General features: G+C 40.8%; 1 protein-coding gene across 1 annotated transcript in view; it reads right to left on the minus strand.

Annotated features, from left to right (window-relative positions):
* Positions 1–18,682, minus strand: part of TENM4 (teneurin transmembrane protein 4) — a 291,782-nt gene that overhangs the window by 173,695 nt on the left and 99,405 nt on the right. Inside the window, exon 4 of the mRNA XM_070751518.1 lies at positions 12,146–12,358. Within this exon, the coding sequence (XP_070607619.1) occupies positions 12,146–12,358 (213 nt within the window). The remainder of the gene's footprint in view (positions 1–12,145; positions 12,359–18,682) is intronic.

Here is an 18,682-nt window from a genome sequence, read left to right on the forward strand (position 1 = left end):
TCGAGATCGCGAAACTCGAGGGATCACTGTATTGAAATTCAGGAAAACTGCCCGAACTCTCTTCTTTCCCCAGTTTGAAATGCTCTTTTTTCCATCTGGCTATCATTTTATTACTTACCGTAAATCTAATTCTCAGCCTGAATTTGAGAGATTCAAGCCGCAAACATCTGGAGGGCCACAAGAAACTAGTCCTCAGTCCTCAGAGGTGGTATTCACTAGTGGCCTGCTGCATGGAGGGTCCGGTGCACAGACCCGATTAGAAAAATGGAGATGCACATGCAATTTCCTGCTCTTGATGTGTGCATGCGTGCCCCCCCCATGCGAGATTCAGTTTCTGCACATGGGCAGGAAGCAAAATCTCACGCAAGGACATTCGCGCACTTGAAACTTTGCAGATTTTCAACTCTTTTTTTTTTTTGCTACTGCTCCTACGCAGGAGCAAAGAAATAGCCGAAAATTGGTGGAATCTCGAGCATCGTTGTGTAAGATTTCAGTCCCTGCACATGCGCAGATGCTGAATCTCACAGTAATGTGCGCGCACATCAGGTGTGCGTGCCCCCACGCCGGCCACAGGGAGCGCACAGGTAGCAATGGTGACGGGCAGCCCTTCACGGGTGCTATTCAGCTGGTTTGGACCGGTTCAGGTGAACCCGTAGTAGCGGGGTGGAGTTGGGGGTGGCGCTATGCTGTCTTATTTAGCCACATTTTATAACACACAGAGATCACAACTAGCCATCTATCTATCTGTCTGTCTGTCCATCCGTCCGTCCGTTAGTCCATCTGTCCGTCCGTCCATTCATCCATCCATCCATCTACCTACCTACCTACCTACCTACCTGTCAAACTGTCTGTCTGTCTCCTGATCTAAATCTATCTATCTATCTATCTATCTATCTATCTATCTATCTATCTATCTATCTATCTATCTATCTATCTACTTACCTACCTACCTGTCAAACAATTATAGGATGGTAATTTGTACAAATAAAACATTAGATAAGTAATGATAAAAAGTAATGATAGAAGACAATAGGACAGGGACAGTAGGCACAATAGTGCGCTTATGCACGCCCCTTACAGACCTCCTAGAAAGGGGGAGAGGTCAACTGTAGATAGTCTAAGGCTAAAGGTTTCGGGGTTAGGAGTACAATCCACAGAGTCAGGTAGGGCATTCCAGGCATTGATCACTCTATTGCTTAAGTCGTATTTTTTGCAGTCTAGTTTGGAGCGGTTGACATTTAGTTTAAATCTATTTTGTGCTCGTGTGTTGTTGCAGTTGAAGGGGAAGTAGTCGTTAACAGGTAGGACATTTTGGTATATGATTTTATGAACGATAGTTAAATTGGAACCGAGGCGACGGAGTTGTAAGTTGTCTAATTGAAGAATTTCAAGTCTGGGGGAATAAGGTATTTTGTTGTAGAAAGAGGAGTGGAGGGCTCTTCTTGTGAAATATTTCTGGACAAATTCCTTGTGTGTCCAATCACACTTGGCCAATAAAGAATTCTATTCTGTTCTATAAAGGAAGATGGGCTATAGATATATACACTGCTGAAAAAAAAATAAAGGGAACACTCAAACAACCCATCCTAGATCTGAAGGAAAGAGATATTCTCATTGAATACTTTTGTTCTGTACAAATTTGAATGTGCACAACAGCATGTGAAATTGATTGTCAATCAATGTTGCTTCCTAAGTGGACAGTTTGATTTCACAGAAGTTTGATTGACTTGGAGATATATTGCGTTGCTTAAGTGTTCCCTTTATTTTTTTGAGCAGTATATATATTAAAAAAAGTACTGAAAACCATCCATGTATGCATAAGAATTATTCCACTGAAATTAACCAGAATATTAAGATTTGTAACTTCACAATCTCTTCCCTGATCAGCAGAGAAAATGATGGGTTAAAGTAGCTGTGCAATTAAGCAAACCCAACCTGATTGTAGTAGTATTCCTGTGTCTAGTGATATAATCAACAACGTCCTTTACAATCAGGATGAACATAAACCATTTGCAAGCCCCTTCACGAAATACATGCTCCATTTTATGGTCACTGACTGTGAAGTCTGACAAGTACCTTTCAAGCCTTCATCCCATTCGAGATCTTTTTCAAAGGAATCGTCTGAGCTAGGGCCCTTAGCAGGAACCCAGGAGAAATTGTCATCTCTTTGTCAGTAACCAGACCCTACTTCTGAGATGATTAACTTGTGGATGTGAATCCAGCAGTTAAATGGTTATTTTTTGCCCCCATGTCTGAACCTGGGGGATTTTCAAAACACTTAAATCAATTCTGAGAAAGGGAGGGGGCGGAGGAAAGAAAGAAGGAAGGAGAAAGAAGAAAGGGAAGAGGAAGGAAAGAGAGAGAGAGAGAAAGAAAGAAGGAAAGAGAGAAAGAAAGAGAGAGAGAGAGAGAGAAAGAAAGAAAGAAAGAAAGAAAGAAAGAAAGAAAGAAAGAAAGAAAGAAAGATTACGGACGTTGACCAACTTGAAAATATTTAATTTATATGTGTGTAAATGTATGCTTGTATGTTGTGTTTGTCTTTTTTTAAATGTATATATTTAATAAAAGTTATTATTTTTAAAAAAAGAAAGAAAAAAGAAAGAAGAAAGAAAGGAGGAGGAGGAAAGAAGAAAGGAAGATGAGCAGGAGAAAAAATAAAGACAGGAGAAGGAGGAGGAAAGAAGGAAAGAAAGAGAGAGAAAGAAAGAAAGAAGAAAAAAGAAAGAGGAGGAAAGAAAAAAAGGAAGGAGAAGGAGGAAGAAAGAAGAAAGAAAGTGAGGAGGGAAGAAAGGAAGGAGGAGGAGAAAGAAAAAGGAAGAAAAGGAAGGAAGGAGGAAAGAAAGGAAGATGTGAAGAAAGGAAGGAGGAGGAAAGAAGACAGACAGAAAGAAGTAACAAAAGAAAGAGGAGGAAGATGAAAGAAAGGAAGGAGGAGGAGGAAAAAAGAAAGGAAGAAGAGGAGACAACTAATTTATTGGTGTTCTAACCTTTCTCAGTTTAAAATCCCAGAGTTAGTGTTTCTACTGAACTGCTGTTTACTTTCTATCTTGTCAACTTGATTAGAATATTTTTGCCCAGCACTCCCCAAGGAAGGAAGGAAGGATGGAAGGAAGGAAAAAAAGAAAGAGGAAGGAAGGAAGGAAGGAAAAAAAGAAAGAAAGAAAGAAAGAAAGAAAGAAAGAAAGAAAGAAAGGAAAGATTGATTAGCAGGAGAATTAATGAGTGGCACCCAACTGTGCCAGACCAATGTGTGTGCATCTCTCTATCTCTCTGCTTTTTTTGTGTGTGAGTGCATCTCTCTCTCTTTCTCTCTCTCTCTGTGTATATGCATTCACCTCTCCATCTTTCATTACATCCCATCAACCTCTCTAGACTCCCCACACATTCTTTCAACTCCAAAGAAAAAGCACTCTACTGCAGAAATTTCAAACCAAGCGGGCAGCTTTTTTTTTTTACTAACACCTCCCCCCGCCCCCTGCCCTGGCAGAATTGCTCCTGCTAAAAGGTGAAAAAAAGAATCTTCCTCTTCGGGAGTTGATGGGGAAGAGAAGGAAGGAAGGAAGGAAGGAAGGAAGGAAGGAAGGAGAGCGAGAGAGAGAGAGAGAAAGAAGAAAGGAAGGAGAGAGAGAGAGAAAGAAAGAAGGAAGGAGAGAGAGAGACAAAGAAAGAAAGAAAGAAGGAAGGAGAGAGAGAAAGAAAGAAAGAAGGAGAGAGAGAAATAAAGAAAGAAGGAAGGAGAGAGAGAGAGAAAGAAAGAAAGAAAGAAGGAAGGAGACAGAGAGAGAAAGAAAGAAGGAAGGAGAGAGTGAGAGAGAGAGAAAGAAAGAAGGAAGGAAGGAGAGAGAGAGAGAAAGAAAGAAAGAAAGAAAGAAGGAAGTAGAGAGAGAGAGAGAGAGAGAGAGAGAAAGAAGCAAGCAAGCAAGCAAGCAAGCAAGCAAGCAAGCAAGCAAGCAAGCAAGCAAGCAAGCAAGCAAGCAAGCAAGCAAGCAAGCAAGCAAGCAAGCAAGCAAGCAAGCAAGCAAGCAAGCAAGCAAGATTAGCAGGAGAATTCATGAGTGACACCCAACCATGCCAGACCAATGTGTGTGGGTCTCTCTCTCTCTCTGTGTTGTGTGTGTGTGTGTGTAAGAACTTCCCCTGTCTTGTGGAGACACTTGGAAGGCCTGGACAGCCCCCAACCTGTCAAGTGGGTGGCGAATGTCAAAAGATCATCCCTGCAAAGTGGCACCGCTAACCTCTTTTTCAGCAGACCCGCAATTCCGTTTCCCGCCAGGGAAGTTGTAAAGGCGACCCTGCTGGATAGCAAAACCACTTTTATCGGACAAAAAAAAAAAAGGCCGCTTGGAGGCCAATTTGAATCAGGCACCGATTGTCTTTGAGCCTCGGGGAGGCTGAACTAGGCAAAGGAATAAAAGGTGCCCCGAATTCCAGCAAGCCCCCCGAACAGCGAGCTTGAATGGCGGTTAATGATTTTTAATGAGCGGTACTGCCAATTTTGACGGCAACTTTCGAGCATCTTTGCTGTTTCCAGTTAAGGGAAAAGGGAAAGGAGAATCCAGGAGGCAGGGAACTTGTGGACTTCAACTCCCAGAATTCTCCAGCCAGCATAGCTGGGAGTCGAAGTCCACAAGTCTTAAAGTTGCCAAGTTTGGGGACTCCTGATATATCATAATTTTCGGAATATAAGATGCACCTTATTCCTCGCTAAAAGAGGCTGATAATTTGGGTGCATCTTATACTCTGAATGTAGCTCCCCCCACCAGCCCTAACTAGCTGCTAACAATGTTGCCAGCTCTTTCATTGTTACTCTCTGCAAAAAATGTTTTCTATGCCCTAAGTCTTTGCAGGGTTTTTTTCATTGCTCTAACTTGCTCCGAGTAAGTTTCTTTCTAGCCCTAACCAAGAACCAAAAATGTTCCCAGCTCTTACACGCTTGCAAGCTCTTTCATTGTTACTCTCTGCGAAGAATGTTTTCCAAGCCCTATTTTTGTAGGGTTTTTTTCCATTCTCTACTTGTTTTGAATGTTTCTTTCCAGCCCTAACCAGGTGCTAACAATGTTCCCAGCTCTTACCCAGACATTGCAAGCTCTTTCATTGTTACTCTCTGCAAAAAATGTTTTCCATGCGCTAAGTCTTTGCAGGGTTTTTTTCATTGCTCTAACTTGCCCCGAATAAGTTTCTTTCCAGCCTAACCAGGTGCCAACAAAGTTCCCAGCTTTTATGGGCTTGCAAGCTCTTTCATTGTTCCTCTCTGCAAAGAATGTTTTCCAAACCCTGTCTTTGTAGTTGTTTCCCCCCCCCACATTATCTACTTGCTTCGAATGTTTCTTTCCAGCCCTAACCAGGTGCCAACAATGTTCCCAGCTCTTTATGGGCTTGCAAGCTCTTTCATTGTTACTCTCTGCGAATAATGTTTTCCAAGCCCTAAGTCTCTGCAGGGTTTTTTCCATTGCTCCAACTTGTTCCGAATGTTTTTTTTCCCAGGTGCTAATGATGTTCCCAGCTCTTACTGGCTTGCAAGCTCTTTCATTGGTTACTCTCTCCGAATAAATTTTTTTTAAAGCCATAACCAGGGGATAAAATAATGTTCCGAAGTTGACGAGACTAAGGATGCTAGCCAGATGAATACCTGGTAAGCAGATTCTTTTCCCTATTTTCCTCCCCAAAAACTAAAACTATCGTACTCCGAAAAGTACGGTAAATACAGCAACTGTATGGCTTGCTGAGTATTATTGTGTTTTTCAAGCCTCCTGTATTGTTCAAATGCTTATCACGTTGATTAGTTGTTGCTGCGCAGCAGGCTTTCAATGTTTCAAGAGCCATTTTGTTGGCAGCGCCGATACAAGATTTAATTTTATCGACCATTGCTCACAGTCACTCATGCCCTCATCACCTCGAGGTTCGACTACTGCAACACTCTCTGCATGGGGCTACCTTTGAAAAGTGTTCGGAAACTTCAGATCGTGCACAATGCAGCCGCGAGAGCAATCATGGGCTTTCCCAGATATGCCCATGTCTCATCAACACTCCGTGGCTTGCATTGGCTGCCGATGAGTTTCCGGTCACAATTCAAAGTGTTGGTTATGACCTCCAAAGCCCTACATGGCATCGGACCAGAATATCATCGGGACCGCCTTCTGCCGCATGAATCTCAGCGACCAGTTAGGTCCCACAGAGTTGGCCTTCTCTGGGTCCCATCGACTAAACAGTGCCGTCTGGCGGGACCCAGGGGAAGAGCCTTCTCTGTGGCAGCCCCGGCCCTCTGGAATCAGATTAGGACTGCCCCCACCCTCCTTGCCTTTCGCAAACTCCTGAAAACCCACTTATGTCACCAAGCATGGGGAAACTGATATGCCCCTTAGCTACTATGGTTTTTTATGTATGGTTTGTTAGGTTGTGTGTTTGTTTTTTATAATAAGGGTTTTAAATAGTTCTTTTAACATTAGATTTGTACAGTGTGTATTGTTGTTGTGAGCCGCTCCCAGTCCTAGTAGTCCTGGGGGCCCTTACTCCTGTCGTATTAAGGGGTCCCAGTGCACTGCTGTTGCCCGGGGCCCATAATGCTGTTAAGACAACCCTGTATCAGATTTTTGAAAACAAAATTTGGGTTTGCCTTCTAGCAACTTGGGAAATCTAAGTAGAGCCCAGCTGGTTTGGAGGTCATTTGTGGTCACTGGATGAAATTTCCAGGCACAACTAGAGTCACAGCAGGAATCACAGGAAAGAGACCTCGGGCTAAACCTTAGAACAGCTGGTTTTCCAATCCACCATTTCTTAATTTCTTTTAAGACTTCTTCCAAAATATTTACCCATTTTATGCCTTCTCCTCTTCAAATAAGTGGTGAAATGCAAAAGGTTTTTTTCTCCCCTAACATAACTGGAGAAACAATGCAAGAGCTGCTAATATTTCCTAAAATTGCCAAACGGTGTCATGCACACGTTAAGGATGGATCGATAGCACACAGCTTGGCTTGCTTCCTTGAGTTATCTATGCAGCAAAAAACAAAAACTAAAATACTAATTAAATACTAATTGCTAAATAAAACATTATTTGTTGCTTCTCTGCTGTGATTCAAGAACAAGGGGACACAATCTGAAGTTAGTTGGGGGAAAGATCAAAAGCAACATGAGAAAATATTATTTTACTGAAAGAGTAGTAGATCCTTGGAACAAACTTCCAGCAGACGTTGTAGATAAATCCACAGTAACTGAATTTAAACATGCCTGGGATAAACATATATCCATCCTAAGATAAAATACAGGAAATAGCATAAGGGCAGACTAGATGGACCAGGAGGTCTTTTTCTGCCGTCAGACTTCTATGTTTCTATGTTTCTATGTTTCTAAAATTTATGTTGTTTAGCAAAAACTTCAGAAGAGAAGGATTTAAGGGTAGTGATTTCTGACAGTCTCAAAATGGGTGAGCAGTGTGGTCGGGCAGTAGGAAAAGCAAGTAGGATGCTTGGCTGCATAGCTAGAGGTATAACAAGCAGGAAGAGGGAGATTGTGATCCCCTTGTATAGAGCGCTGGTGAGACCCCATTTGGAATACTGTGTTCAGTTCTGGAGACCTCACCTACAAAAAGATATTGACAAAATTGAACGGGTCCAAAGACGGTCTACAAGAATGGTGGAAGTTCTTAAGCATAAATCGTATCAGGAAAGACTTAATGAACTCAATCTGTATAGTCTGGAGGACAGAAGGAAAAGGGGGGACATGATCGAAACATTTAAATATGTTCAAGGGTTAAATAAGGTTCAGGAGGGAAGTGTTTTTAATAGGAAAGTGAACACAAGAACAAGGGGACACAATCTGAAGTTAGTTGGGGGAAAGATCAAAAGCAACGTGAGAAAATATTATTTTACTGAAAGAGTAGTAGATCCTTGGAACAAACTTCCAGCAGACGTGGTTGGTAAATCCACAGTAACTGAATTTAAACATGCCTGGGATAAACATAGATCCATCCTAAGATAAAATACAGGAAATGGTATAAGGGTAGACTAGATGGACCAGGAGGTCTTTTCCTGCCGCCAGTCTTCTATGTTTCTATGTTTAAGTGAGAAATGCGCAAAGTAAATTTTGCTCTGTTTTACGGCTTTACTTGCCACCGTTGTTAAGTGAATTGCGACCAGTTGTTAAGTTAGTAACACAGTTGTTACGTCAATACGTCTTCCCCATTGATTGTGATGTTTGAAAGGTCGCAAAAGCAGATCACATGACCCCAGGATAATAAATATGAAGCAGTTGCCATGCTTCTGAATTTTTGATCACGTGGCCACATAGATCACATGGACTATTTATTAATGTTATATATGTATTTATGCTGCAACGGTTGTAAGAGTGAAAACCGGTCATAAGTGACTTTTTTTCAGTGCCCTTGTAACTTTGAATGGTCACTAAATGGGGTGTTGTACGTTGAGACCTACCTCTACAGACACCCAAGATCTTATACAGATGGTATTCCTTGTAGTCAGAGAATATTTAAGTGGTGTACCGTTAACTGTTTTAAACTTAAAAAAGAAAACATTTCCCCCCTTTGTATAATAATATTTGCTTTGAATTCTTTCTTTTCTTTAATTGGCAAACTCCGAGTCTTCGGAGAGGGGTGGCATACAAATCTAATAAATAATAAAAATAAAAATAAAAATAATAATAATAATAATAATAATAATTATTATTATTATTATTATTATTATTATTATTAAACTCAAGGGTGGGGGGAAACTCCCATATATTTACCTGGTCTTTAATCTTTGTAGAAATAGAAATTGTAAAACTTCAGTGTTTAATAAAGAGATCTTTCTTGGACTATTTATTAATGTGTCCTATATCTAAATAAATAATCTATAAAGGTAGATAACCTATAATCTAATAGTCTTTATTTTATTTTTTTAAAATAATTTTAATTAAGTTACATACATTAAAAAAAACCCAAGAAAATACAATACAAAAAATCTCCAACAACTAATCTAATAGTCTTTAATCTAGGCAGAAAGACAAATTGTAGAACCTCAGTGTTTAATACTGAGGTCTTTCTTGGACTATTTATTAATGTTTTCTCTCTCTCTCTCTCTCTCCCTCCCTCCCTCCCTCCCTCCCTCCCTCCCTCCCTCCCTCCCTATCTATCTATCTATCTATCTATCTATCTATCTATCTATCTATCTATCTATCTCTCTATAAATCTATATAATCTGTAAAATAGCTTTTAATCTATGTAGAAATTCAAATTGTAGAACTCCAGTGTTTGATAAAGAGATCTTTCTTGGACTATTATTGTGAAATTCATATACTGTATTATATATTATGTATGTGTGTTTGCATGTGTGTGGGTAATAAATATATTATATTTAAATACGCACACATATACACACACATATATACATGATAGATAGATAGATAGATAGATAGATAGATAGATAGATAGATAGATAGATAGATAAGATAAGATAAGATAGATATAGATATATGTCAATATATGTCATACCTCTGGAAGCAAATTCACACGTCATTATATCCCAGCAATGGGGATACCCAGAATAACAAGACCATTAAAATATTTCCATAACAACACACAAACATAAATTAAATGCAGACACGCATAATTCTACACAATCGGCCTCCTCGAATTTTTCTTCTGCCCAATATTTTAATAAAGTTGGGATCTTATCTCTGGAGGAAGTGCAACATCCATTAAAGATGCTTTAAACATTGTGTAAGCCCAGAGGTCCCTGAAACAGAAGCTGAAACGCTATTACAAATACAGTATTACCATTTTTTCCCCTTTTAAAAATCTACACTTTCTGAAAATCGAACAGGACAGAGGGATGCAACAATGATCACTTTTTCCCCATTTTTTAAACCTGTGTTTTCTAAAAAAACAGGCTGGAACAGACAGGCTTGAACGTTGCCTTCAATCAGGAAAAAAAAATTAAATTTAAAAATTTAACTCTAATCCAGTTTGTGTGTGTGTGTGTGGATGGGGAAGGGGAGAAGAGTCACCAAAGCATATAACAAAAGTTTTCGACAGTTGTGTGAACAAACAGAGCTGTCGAATGGGAGACGGATTGCTTGGGAAAGGGGTTTAACAGCAAAAACAATATTTTATTTCTACTTGTGAAAACAACAAACAGCTTCTTTCTTCCCTGAGAATCAAAACAGAGGCAAGGAGGACCGAGAAGGGGGAAAAAAATAGATTGGGTGGCAGCACAATACACAAAGTTTTGAAACGAAGATGATGCTAGGAACATAGAAACATAGATGGACGGCAGAAAAAGACCTCATGGTCAATCTAGTCTGCCCTTATACTATTTCCTGTATTTTATCTTAGGATGGATCTATGTTTCTCCCAGGCATGTTTCAATTCAGTGACTGTGGATTGACCAACCACGTCTGCTGGACATTTGGTCCAAGCATCTACTACTCTTTCAGTCAAATAATATTTTATCACGTTGCTTCTGATCTTTCCCCCAACTAACTTCAGATTGTGTCCCCTTGTTCTTGTGTTCACTTTCCTATTAAAAGCACTTCCCTCCTGAACCTTTATTTAACCCTTGAAGATATTTAATTGTTTCATAGAAACATAAAAACATAGAAGTCTGACGGCAGAAAAAGACCTCCTGGTCTATCTTGTCTGCCCTTATACTATTTCCTGTATTTTATCTTAGGATGGATCTATGTTTATCCCAGGCATGTTTAAATTCAGTGACTGTGGATTTATCTACCATGTCTGCTGGAAGTTTGTTCCAAGGATCTACTACTCTTTCAGTAAAGTAATATTTTCTCACGTTGCTTTTGATCTTTCCCCCAACTAACTTCAGATTTTGCCCCCTTGTTCTTGTGTTCACTTTCCTATTAAAAACACTTCCCTCCTGAACCTTATTTAACCCTTTAACATATTTAAATGTTTCGATCGTGTCCCCCTTTTCCCTTCTGTCCTCCAGACTAGACAGATTGAGTTCATGAAGTTTGATGCTTAAGACCTTCCACCATTCTTTGGACCCGTTCAATTTTGTCAATATCTTTTTGTAGGTGAGGTCTCCAGAACTGAACACAGTATTCCAAATGTGGTCTCACCAGCGCTCTATACAGCGGCATCACATGATGCTAGCTAGTCTGTGCCTCCAAGGCAAAGTCTTTGTGCCGTTCTCTTTCAAGGCATCCCATTAATGCAAAATAATAATCATGATATATTTTTTTAAAATTCTCCCCCTACCAATCTCATCTCATCCCACCACCTCCCTCCTTGCATCCCAACTCCAGAAAGCATGCTGGGGTCATTTTCAAGCCATGCAACCAAAGCCTTCGGGGTTTTTTTGGGTTTTTTGCAAAAAGCCACCACAACAGGATGCACCACGGCCCCAGTTTTTTTCTCTTTGCAACGGAGAAGCAGAATCAAAAAGCTCCCCCACGTCCTGACCTTCGCAAGCCCCCTCCCCAATCATGCAACAACGACAACGACAAAACAACAAAAAAGAAAAGATTTCCCCAACGCACCACCCCAATTTCCCGAAACCTCGTGCTTTGCGATCGGGGCTTCAGTTTGCAGAAGGGAAGGAAGAAGGAAAAGGGGGAGGAGGAGAAGGAAGAAGAAGAAGAGGTGGAGGAGGAGGAAGAGGAAGGAAAGAGGAGGAGGAAGAAGAAGAGGAAGAAGAGGAAAAGGAGGAGAAGGTGGTGAAGGACAAGAGGAGGAAGAGGAAGAAAAGAGGAAGAAGAGGAGGAGGAGGAAGAGGAGAAGGAGAAGTGGAGGAGGAAGAAGAAAAGGAAGAAAAGGAAAAGGAGGAGAAGAAGAAGAGGAAGAGAGGAGGAAGAAGAGGAGAAAGAGAAGAAGAGGAGGAGGGAGAAGATAAGGAAGAAGAAGAAAAAAGAGGAAGAGAAGATGGAGAAGAAGAACAGGAGGAGTAAGAGGAAGAAGAAGAAAAGAGAAGGAAGAAGATGTGCAGAAGCCGAAGAAGAGAAAGAAGAGAAGTAATAAGAGGAAAAAGAGGAGGGCGAAGGAGAAGAAAAAGAAAGAAAGAAAGAAAGAAAGAAAGAAAGATGAAGAACCCTGAAGATGCACAGCCCTTGCTTAATTTTCCAAGAGGCCGGAAGCAGACGCACCAAGGCAACATCCCCATAGTAAGCCGGTAGTAAGCAGACGGGCACTCACCATTCGATGGGAGCGAGAGATTCCCAGAGCCACTTTTAACTAAGAATGAATTGGGCACAAACTCTTCTTCGGAGTCAGACTCCTGAGTTGGCTGGGCGACACCGTGGCCTAGCAACCGTCTCTGGCTCTCATTGGCTGGCGGGGAGGGGGGGGGTGGGGAGGGGGAGGGCTCCACCGGGGTGGAGGAGGCAGAGGAGCAATGCAAGGGGGGCCCTGTGGAACACAAAAAAAAAAAGACACAAAAACACAAGACACCACATGAATGACAGAACCATTGCATCCAAATGCGGAAATAAAAAGACACATAAAATAGACACTGCTCCAAAAAATCAAGGGGACACTCGAAGAACACATCCTAGATCTGAATGAATGACATATTCCCTTTGAATATTTTATTTGCACAACTCTTCCCTTTGCACAACTCTTCCCTTTGCACAGCAGCATGTGAAACCGATCGTCAATCAGCGTTGCTTCCTAAGTGGACAGTTTAGATTTCACAGATGTTTGATTGACTTGGAGTTATATGGTGTTGTTTAAGTGTCCCCTTTATTGTTTTTTTTAAGCAGTGTGTATATATACACATATACATATATGGTACTTGCATGCACATATATATATGCACACACGCAAACATACGCACATGTTTACAGAAATGCACAGCCCTCTGTAGAGAGCAGACACTGAAGCATGCCACAAAAGGTGGAATTATTATTATTATTATTATTATTATTATTATTATTAATTAGATTTGTATGCCGCCCCTCTCCATAGACTTGGGGCAGCTCACAACAAGCAATATACAGAGTACAAATCAAATATTAAAAACAGTATTTAAAACAATAATAATAAAAAACTATCATACAACCCACATAAACCATACATAAATCATAATAGCTGAGGGGTATATCAATGTTGATTTTTTTTAAAAAATAAAGACATAGAAACATAGAAGATTGATGGCAGAAAAAGACCACATGGTCCATCTGGTCTGCCCTCATACTATTTCCTGTATTTTATCTTGGGATAGATATATGTTTATCCCAGGCATGTTTAGATTCAGGTACTGTGGATTGACCAACCCCGTCTGCGGGAAGTTTGTTCCAAGCATCTACTACTCTTTCAGTCAAATAATATTTTCTCCCGTTGCTTCTGATCTTTCCCCCACCTAACCTCAGATTGTGGCCCCTTGTTCTTGTGTTCACTTTCCTGTTAAAAACACTTCCCTCCTGAACCCTATTTAACCCTTTAACATATTTAAATGTTTCGATCATGTCCCCCCTTTTCCTTCTGTCTTCCAGACTATACAGATTGAGTTTTATACTTCAGACCTTCCACCATTCTTGTAGCCCGTCTTTGGACCCGTTCAATTTTGTCAATATCTTTTTGTAGGTGAGGTCTCCAGAACTGAACACAGTACTCCAAATGTGGTCTCACCAGCGCTCTATATAAGGGGATCACAATCTCCCTCTTCCTGCTTGTTATACCTCTAGCTATGCAGCCAAGCATCCTACTTGCCTTTCCTACTGCCCGACCACACTGCTCACCCATTTTGAGACTGTCAGTTTCAATCGTGTCCCCCCTTTCCCTTCTGTCCTCCAGACTATACAGATGGAATTTATGATAAGTTTTATGCTTAAGACCTTCCACCATTTTTGTAGCAGGTCTTTGGACCCATTTAATTTTATTTATTTTATTTAACTATTCCATTTGCACAACAGCATGTGAAACCGATTGTCAATCAGTGTTGCTTCCTAAGTGGACAGTTTGATTTCACAAATGTTTCATCTACTTAGAGTTATATTGTGTTGTTTAAGTGTTTTATTCATTTTTTTTGAGCAGTGTATATCTACACACATATACATATATGGTACTTGTATGCACATATATATAGGCCTAGGCATATATCTACAGAATCGTACGCATCTTTGTAGAGAGCAGACACCGAAGCATGCCATAAAGGTTGGATAATAATAATAATAACAACAACAACAATAATAATAATTAGATTTTTATGCTGTCCTTCTCCGAAGACTTGGGGCGGCTCACAGGATACAAAAGCAACAGAACAAAAAATCTAATTAATCAAAAGTTACTATTAAAATCCCATATACTGTATAATAAAAACAGTTAACCAATTCATTCGCAACCACACCTTACATCTCGTAAACAAAGGAAGGGGGCTTGATCTAACCTTAATCTAATGGTTTTTTTTTGTAAAAATAAAGACAAAAAGGAAAGTGAAAAATGAAAGGAGAAAGGGGTTTCGGCTTCCAAATTTTGCTTGCAAAGGAAAAAGAAGTTGGGATTGCAAGGATGGTGGACGTAGTTGGTAAATTCAGAGTCACTGAATTTAAACATGCCTGGGATAAACATAGATCCATCCTAAGATAAAATACGTACAGGGAATAGTATAAGGGTAGACTAGATGGACCAGGAGGTCTTTTTCTGCTGTCAATCTTCTATGTTTATATTCAATGTTTCTATGACGGGGGGAAAGAGAACATTGTCCCAAGGCCGCAGCCAAAACTGCTGTTGTGCGATTTGGAAGCTGCTCCGAGGAAGCTGCAAATCTCTCACTTTTAATTTCTAAAGCTTTTTATTGTTGTTGTTGTTGTTGCTGCTGCTGTTACCCTTTTCGTGGCCGGCTCGGATGTCATCGAGCGATCAAAGAATGTGCGATGATAAACAAAACCAAGGTATTGAGGCCGGATTAAATCATACGTCTGGGTGATTTCCCAACCTCTAAGGACAGGTTGGAGATTGCAACAGCGTGGAATAGCATGATGAAATTGGTTAGTAACAAGCCGGCAAAGATTTCCAACCAACTTTGGAGACCTGCTGATTTTCTCCCCCCTTCTAAAGATTCATCAGAGGAGAAAAGAAAGGGGAAAAAACCCCTAGAAACTTCCTTGCTGTTGGTTTAACTTTAAGCGTGACTTTAAGCCAGGTTTTAAAACTGTGGATTTCCCGAACGGCATCCTGGTTTGAAACAAAGGGGTTAAGCCCCAAAGGAAGCAAACCCAGGATTGTGGGTTTGGGTTATCTGTGAACCCAGATAATTTACTTTTTTGGAAAGAAAAATGGGTGGTGGTGGGGAGATGAAACCTAGTTTGTTTTATTGCCTAAAAAGCCATGATAGCAGGCAGGGGTTCCAATTATCAGCCAGTATTGGTGAGCTCTCTGGGATTGTCTGTGGAAACGGGCAGCATACAAATTTAAATAATAATAATAATAATAATAATAATAATAATAATAATAATAATAATAACAACAGCAATCGTCGTGGGCGCTTGTGTATGTGAGATTTTACTTATTTTTAGTGATTTCTTTGCTTCTACGCAAAATCTCATGCACAAGAGCATTGTTCCGCGAGATTTCACTTGCTGCACATGCACAGAAACCAAATCTCATGTGTGCAGCAAGTGAAATCTTGCGTGAGGATGCTCTTGCGCATCGGGGGGTGGCGGAGATTCCTGCGCATATCAATTTTGAAATCTTGTGCAAAAATGCTCGCATGTGCGAGATTTCACCTATTTTGGGCAATTTCTTTGCTTTTGCAAAGAATATGGCAAAATCTCATGCGCAAGAGTGTCCTTGTGGGAGATTTTTCTTGTTGTGCATGAGCAGAAGCCAAATTTATTTATTTATTTATTCATTCATTCATTCATTCATTCATTCATTCACTCTCTACATGGAGCTACCTTTGAAAAGTGTTCGGAAACTTCAGATCATGCAGAATGCAGCTGCGAGAGCAATCATGGGCTTCCCAAGGCATGCCCATGTTACACCAACACTCCGCAGTCTGCATTGGTTGCCGATCAGTTTCCGGTCACAATTCAAAGTGTTGGTCATCACCTATAAAGCCCTTCATGGCACCGGACCAGGGTATCTACGAGACCGCCTTCTGCCGCACGAATCCCAGCGAATGACTAGATCCCACAGGGTTGGCCTTCTCCGGGTCCTGTTGACTAAACAATGTCATTTGGCAGGACCCAGGAGAAGAGCCTTCTCTGTGGCGGCCCTGACCCTCTGGGACCAGCTCCCCCCAGATATCAGAGTTGCTCCCACCCTCCTTGCCTTTCGCAATCTCCTTAAAACCCACCTCTGTCGTCAGGCATGGGGGAATTGAAATTTCCCTTCCCCCTAGACTTAAAGAATTTATACATGGTATGCTTGTATGTATGAGTGGTTCTTTAAATTGGGGTTTTTTAGATTATTTTTAATATTAGATTTGTTTACATTGTCTTTTTATATTGTTGTTAGCCGCCCCAAGTCTTCGGAGAGGGGCGGCATACAAATCTAATAAATACAAATACAAAATACAAATACATTCATTCATTTTCTATGTCCCCCTTCCCCTGAGACTCAAATCTCGCGTGAGCACATTTGTATTTGTATTTATTAGATTTGTATGCCGCCCCTCTCCGTAGACTCGGGGCGGCTTACAACAATACCAAGAACAATGTAAGAACAAATCTAATAATTTAAAAAACACTAAAAAAACCCATTATTAAAAGCAAACACACACACAAACATTCCATGTATAAACTGTATAGGCCCGGGGGAGATGTGTCAGTTCCCCCATGCCTGACGACAGTGATGGCTCTTAAGAACTTTATGAAAGGCAAGGAGGGTGGGGGCAACTCTGATATCTGCGGGGAGCTGGTTCCAAAGGGTTGGGGCCGCCACAGAGAAGGCTCTTCCCCTGGGTCCTGCCAAACGACATTGTTTAGTCGATGGGACCTGGAGAAGGCCCACTCTGTGGGACCTTCTTTCCTATGTGGTGGACATGTCCCAAAGCTAAACGCTATTGGCGGAATGTACATGAGTGGATGCAGGAAATAACAGGAATATCAATAAGAGTATACACCCAAATTCTTTCTATTGGGAATTATTAGGAAACAATGTGTGGAAAACATCAAATACTTAATTTTTTTTAAAAAAATAATATTTATTAAGTTTCTACATATAAAAATAGAAAGAAAAGAAAAACAATTTAAACAAACACAACATGCAAAGAAAACAGAGTTTTGATCAGCTGATGGGGATGCTTTTTTAAATTTCCGGGCCATTGTTAACTTCAGACAATCACTAAATGAATGGTTATAAGAAGTGATGGGCTGCCAAAATTTTTACTGCCACATTGTGGGCATGGCTTATTTTGTGGGTGTGGCTTGATGGTCCTGTGACCAGGTGGGAGTGGTTTGACAATCATGTGACGGGGTGTGTGGCTTAAAGGTCATGTGATTGGGTGGGAGTGGCTTACCGACCAAGTTAATTTTTCAAATAGGTGCTTGGATTCTTTCTCAGTTGATTATTTGAATAGCCACAAAAAGGACAAATGATGGACAGCATGATTTGTTGAGGAGCACAGTCACGTTTTAAGGTTTTTGTCCTGAACCCACAAGGTTCAGTATGATAACAGATTAGGCAAGTAGCTCAATTTTCCTTCACTGCTATAAAAGTTCAGTTTTAGATAATGGTTAAAACGATTAAAGGGTTGATGGGTAAAAACAGACTATTTAATTCTTTCCTATTTTAAAAGTAATTAAGAATCATACTAAGGTACTAGAGAAGGAAGGACAATAAAAAAACTATTAAGTATTCAATAAATAGTGCATAAACTTACTACTCCCACTGCGTCCATCCCTGGTTATAACTCGAGGACTGCTTGTGCTATTAGGAAACGTATCACACCAATTTCGGGGAGGGGAGGGAAGCGAAAAAAGGGAAGGGGTGGCCTGGGATGGGCCAGACTTGACAAGCCAAATTTCATCTGAGTTTCTTACCGCGATATTTAAAAGTTACAGGCTGGAACTGCTAAGGCTCAGTTTCCAAACGAGGGAGGGAGAGAGAAAAAAGGGAAAGCAATTAGAGAGGGATGTTTAGCTTCTGTGGGTCTCTCTTTTTCTCCCTCTTTCTCTTTTTCTTTCTTTCTGTTTCTCTCTCCCTCCCTCCCTTTCTCTCTCTCTCTTTCTCCCTTTCTCTTCCCTCTTCCCTCCTCTCTCTCTTTCTTTCTCTTTCTCCCACCCTCTCTCTCCTTCTCACTTTCTCCTCTCTTTCATTCTCCTTCTCCTTCCTTCTATATCTCTCCCTCTCTCTTTTCTTTCTTCCATCCTATCATACCCCTCTCCCTCTCTTTTTACTTTCTTTCCCCACTCCCTCTCTCTTTCTTTTCTCCCTCTCTTTCTCCCTCCCCCTCTCTCTTCCCCCTCCCCTTTCTTTCTCCCTCCCTCTCTCCTTTCCCTCTTCCCCCTGTCCTTTTCTCTTTCTTTCTTTCTTTCTCTTTCTTTTCCCCTCTCCCTCCCTTCCTTTTTCTCCCTCCCTCTCTCTCCTCACCACATTACTCTCTCCCTCCTTCTTTCTCCCTCTCTCCTTTTCTTTCTCTCTTTCTTCCTCCCCCCCTCTCCCTTTTCCTTTCTTTCCTCCCTCTCTCTCGATTCCACCTCTCCCTTTCTCTTTTTCTCCTTCTCTTTGTCCTTCCCTTTCTTTCTTTCTTTCTTTCTCTCTCTCTCTCTTTCTCTCCCTCCTTTGGAA

This window comes from Erythrolamprus reginae, chromosome 4 (genome assembly GCF_031021105.1).
Source record: "Erythrolamprus reginae isolate rEryReg1 chromosome 4, rEryReg1.hap1, whole genome shotgun sequence".
Lineage (NCBI taxonomy): Eukaryota > Metazoa > Chordata > Lepidosauria > Squamata > Dipsadidae > Erythrolamprus > Erythrolamprus reginae.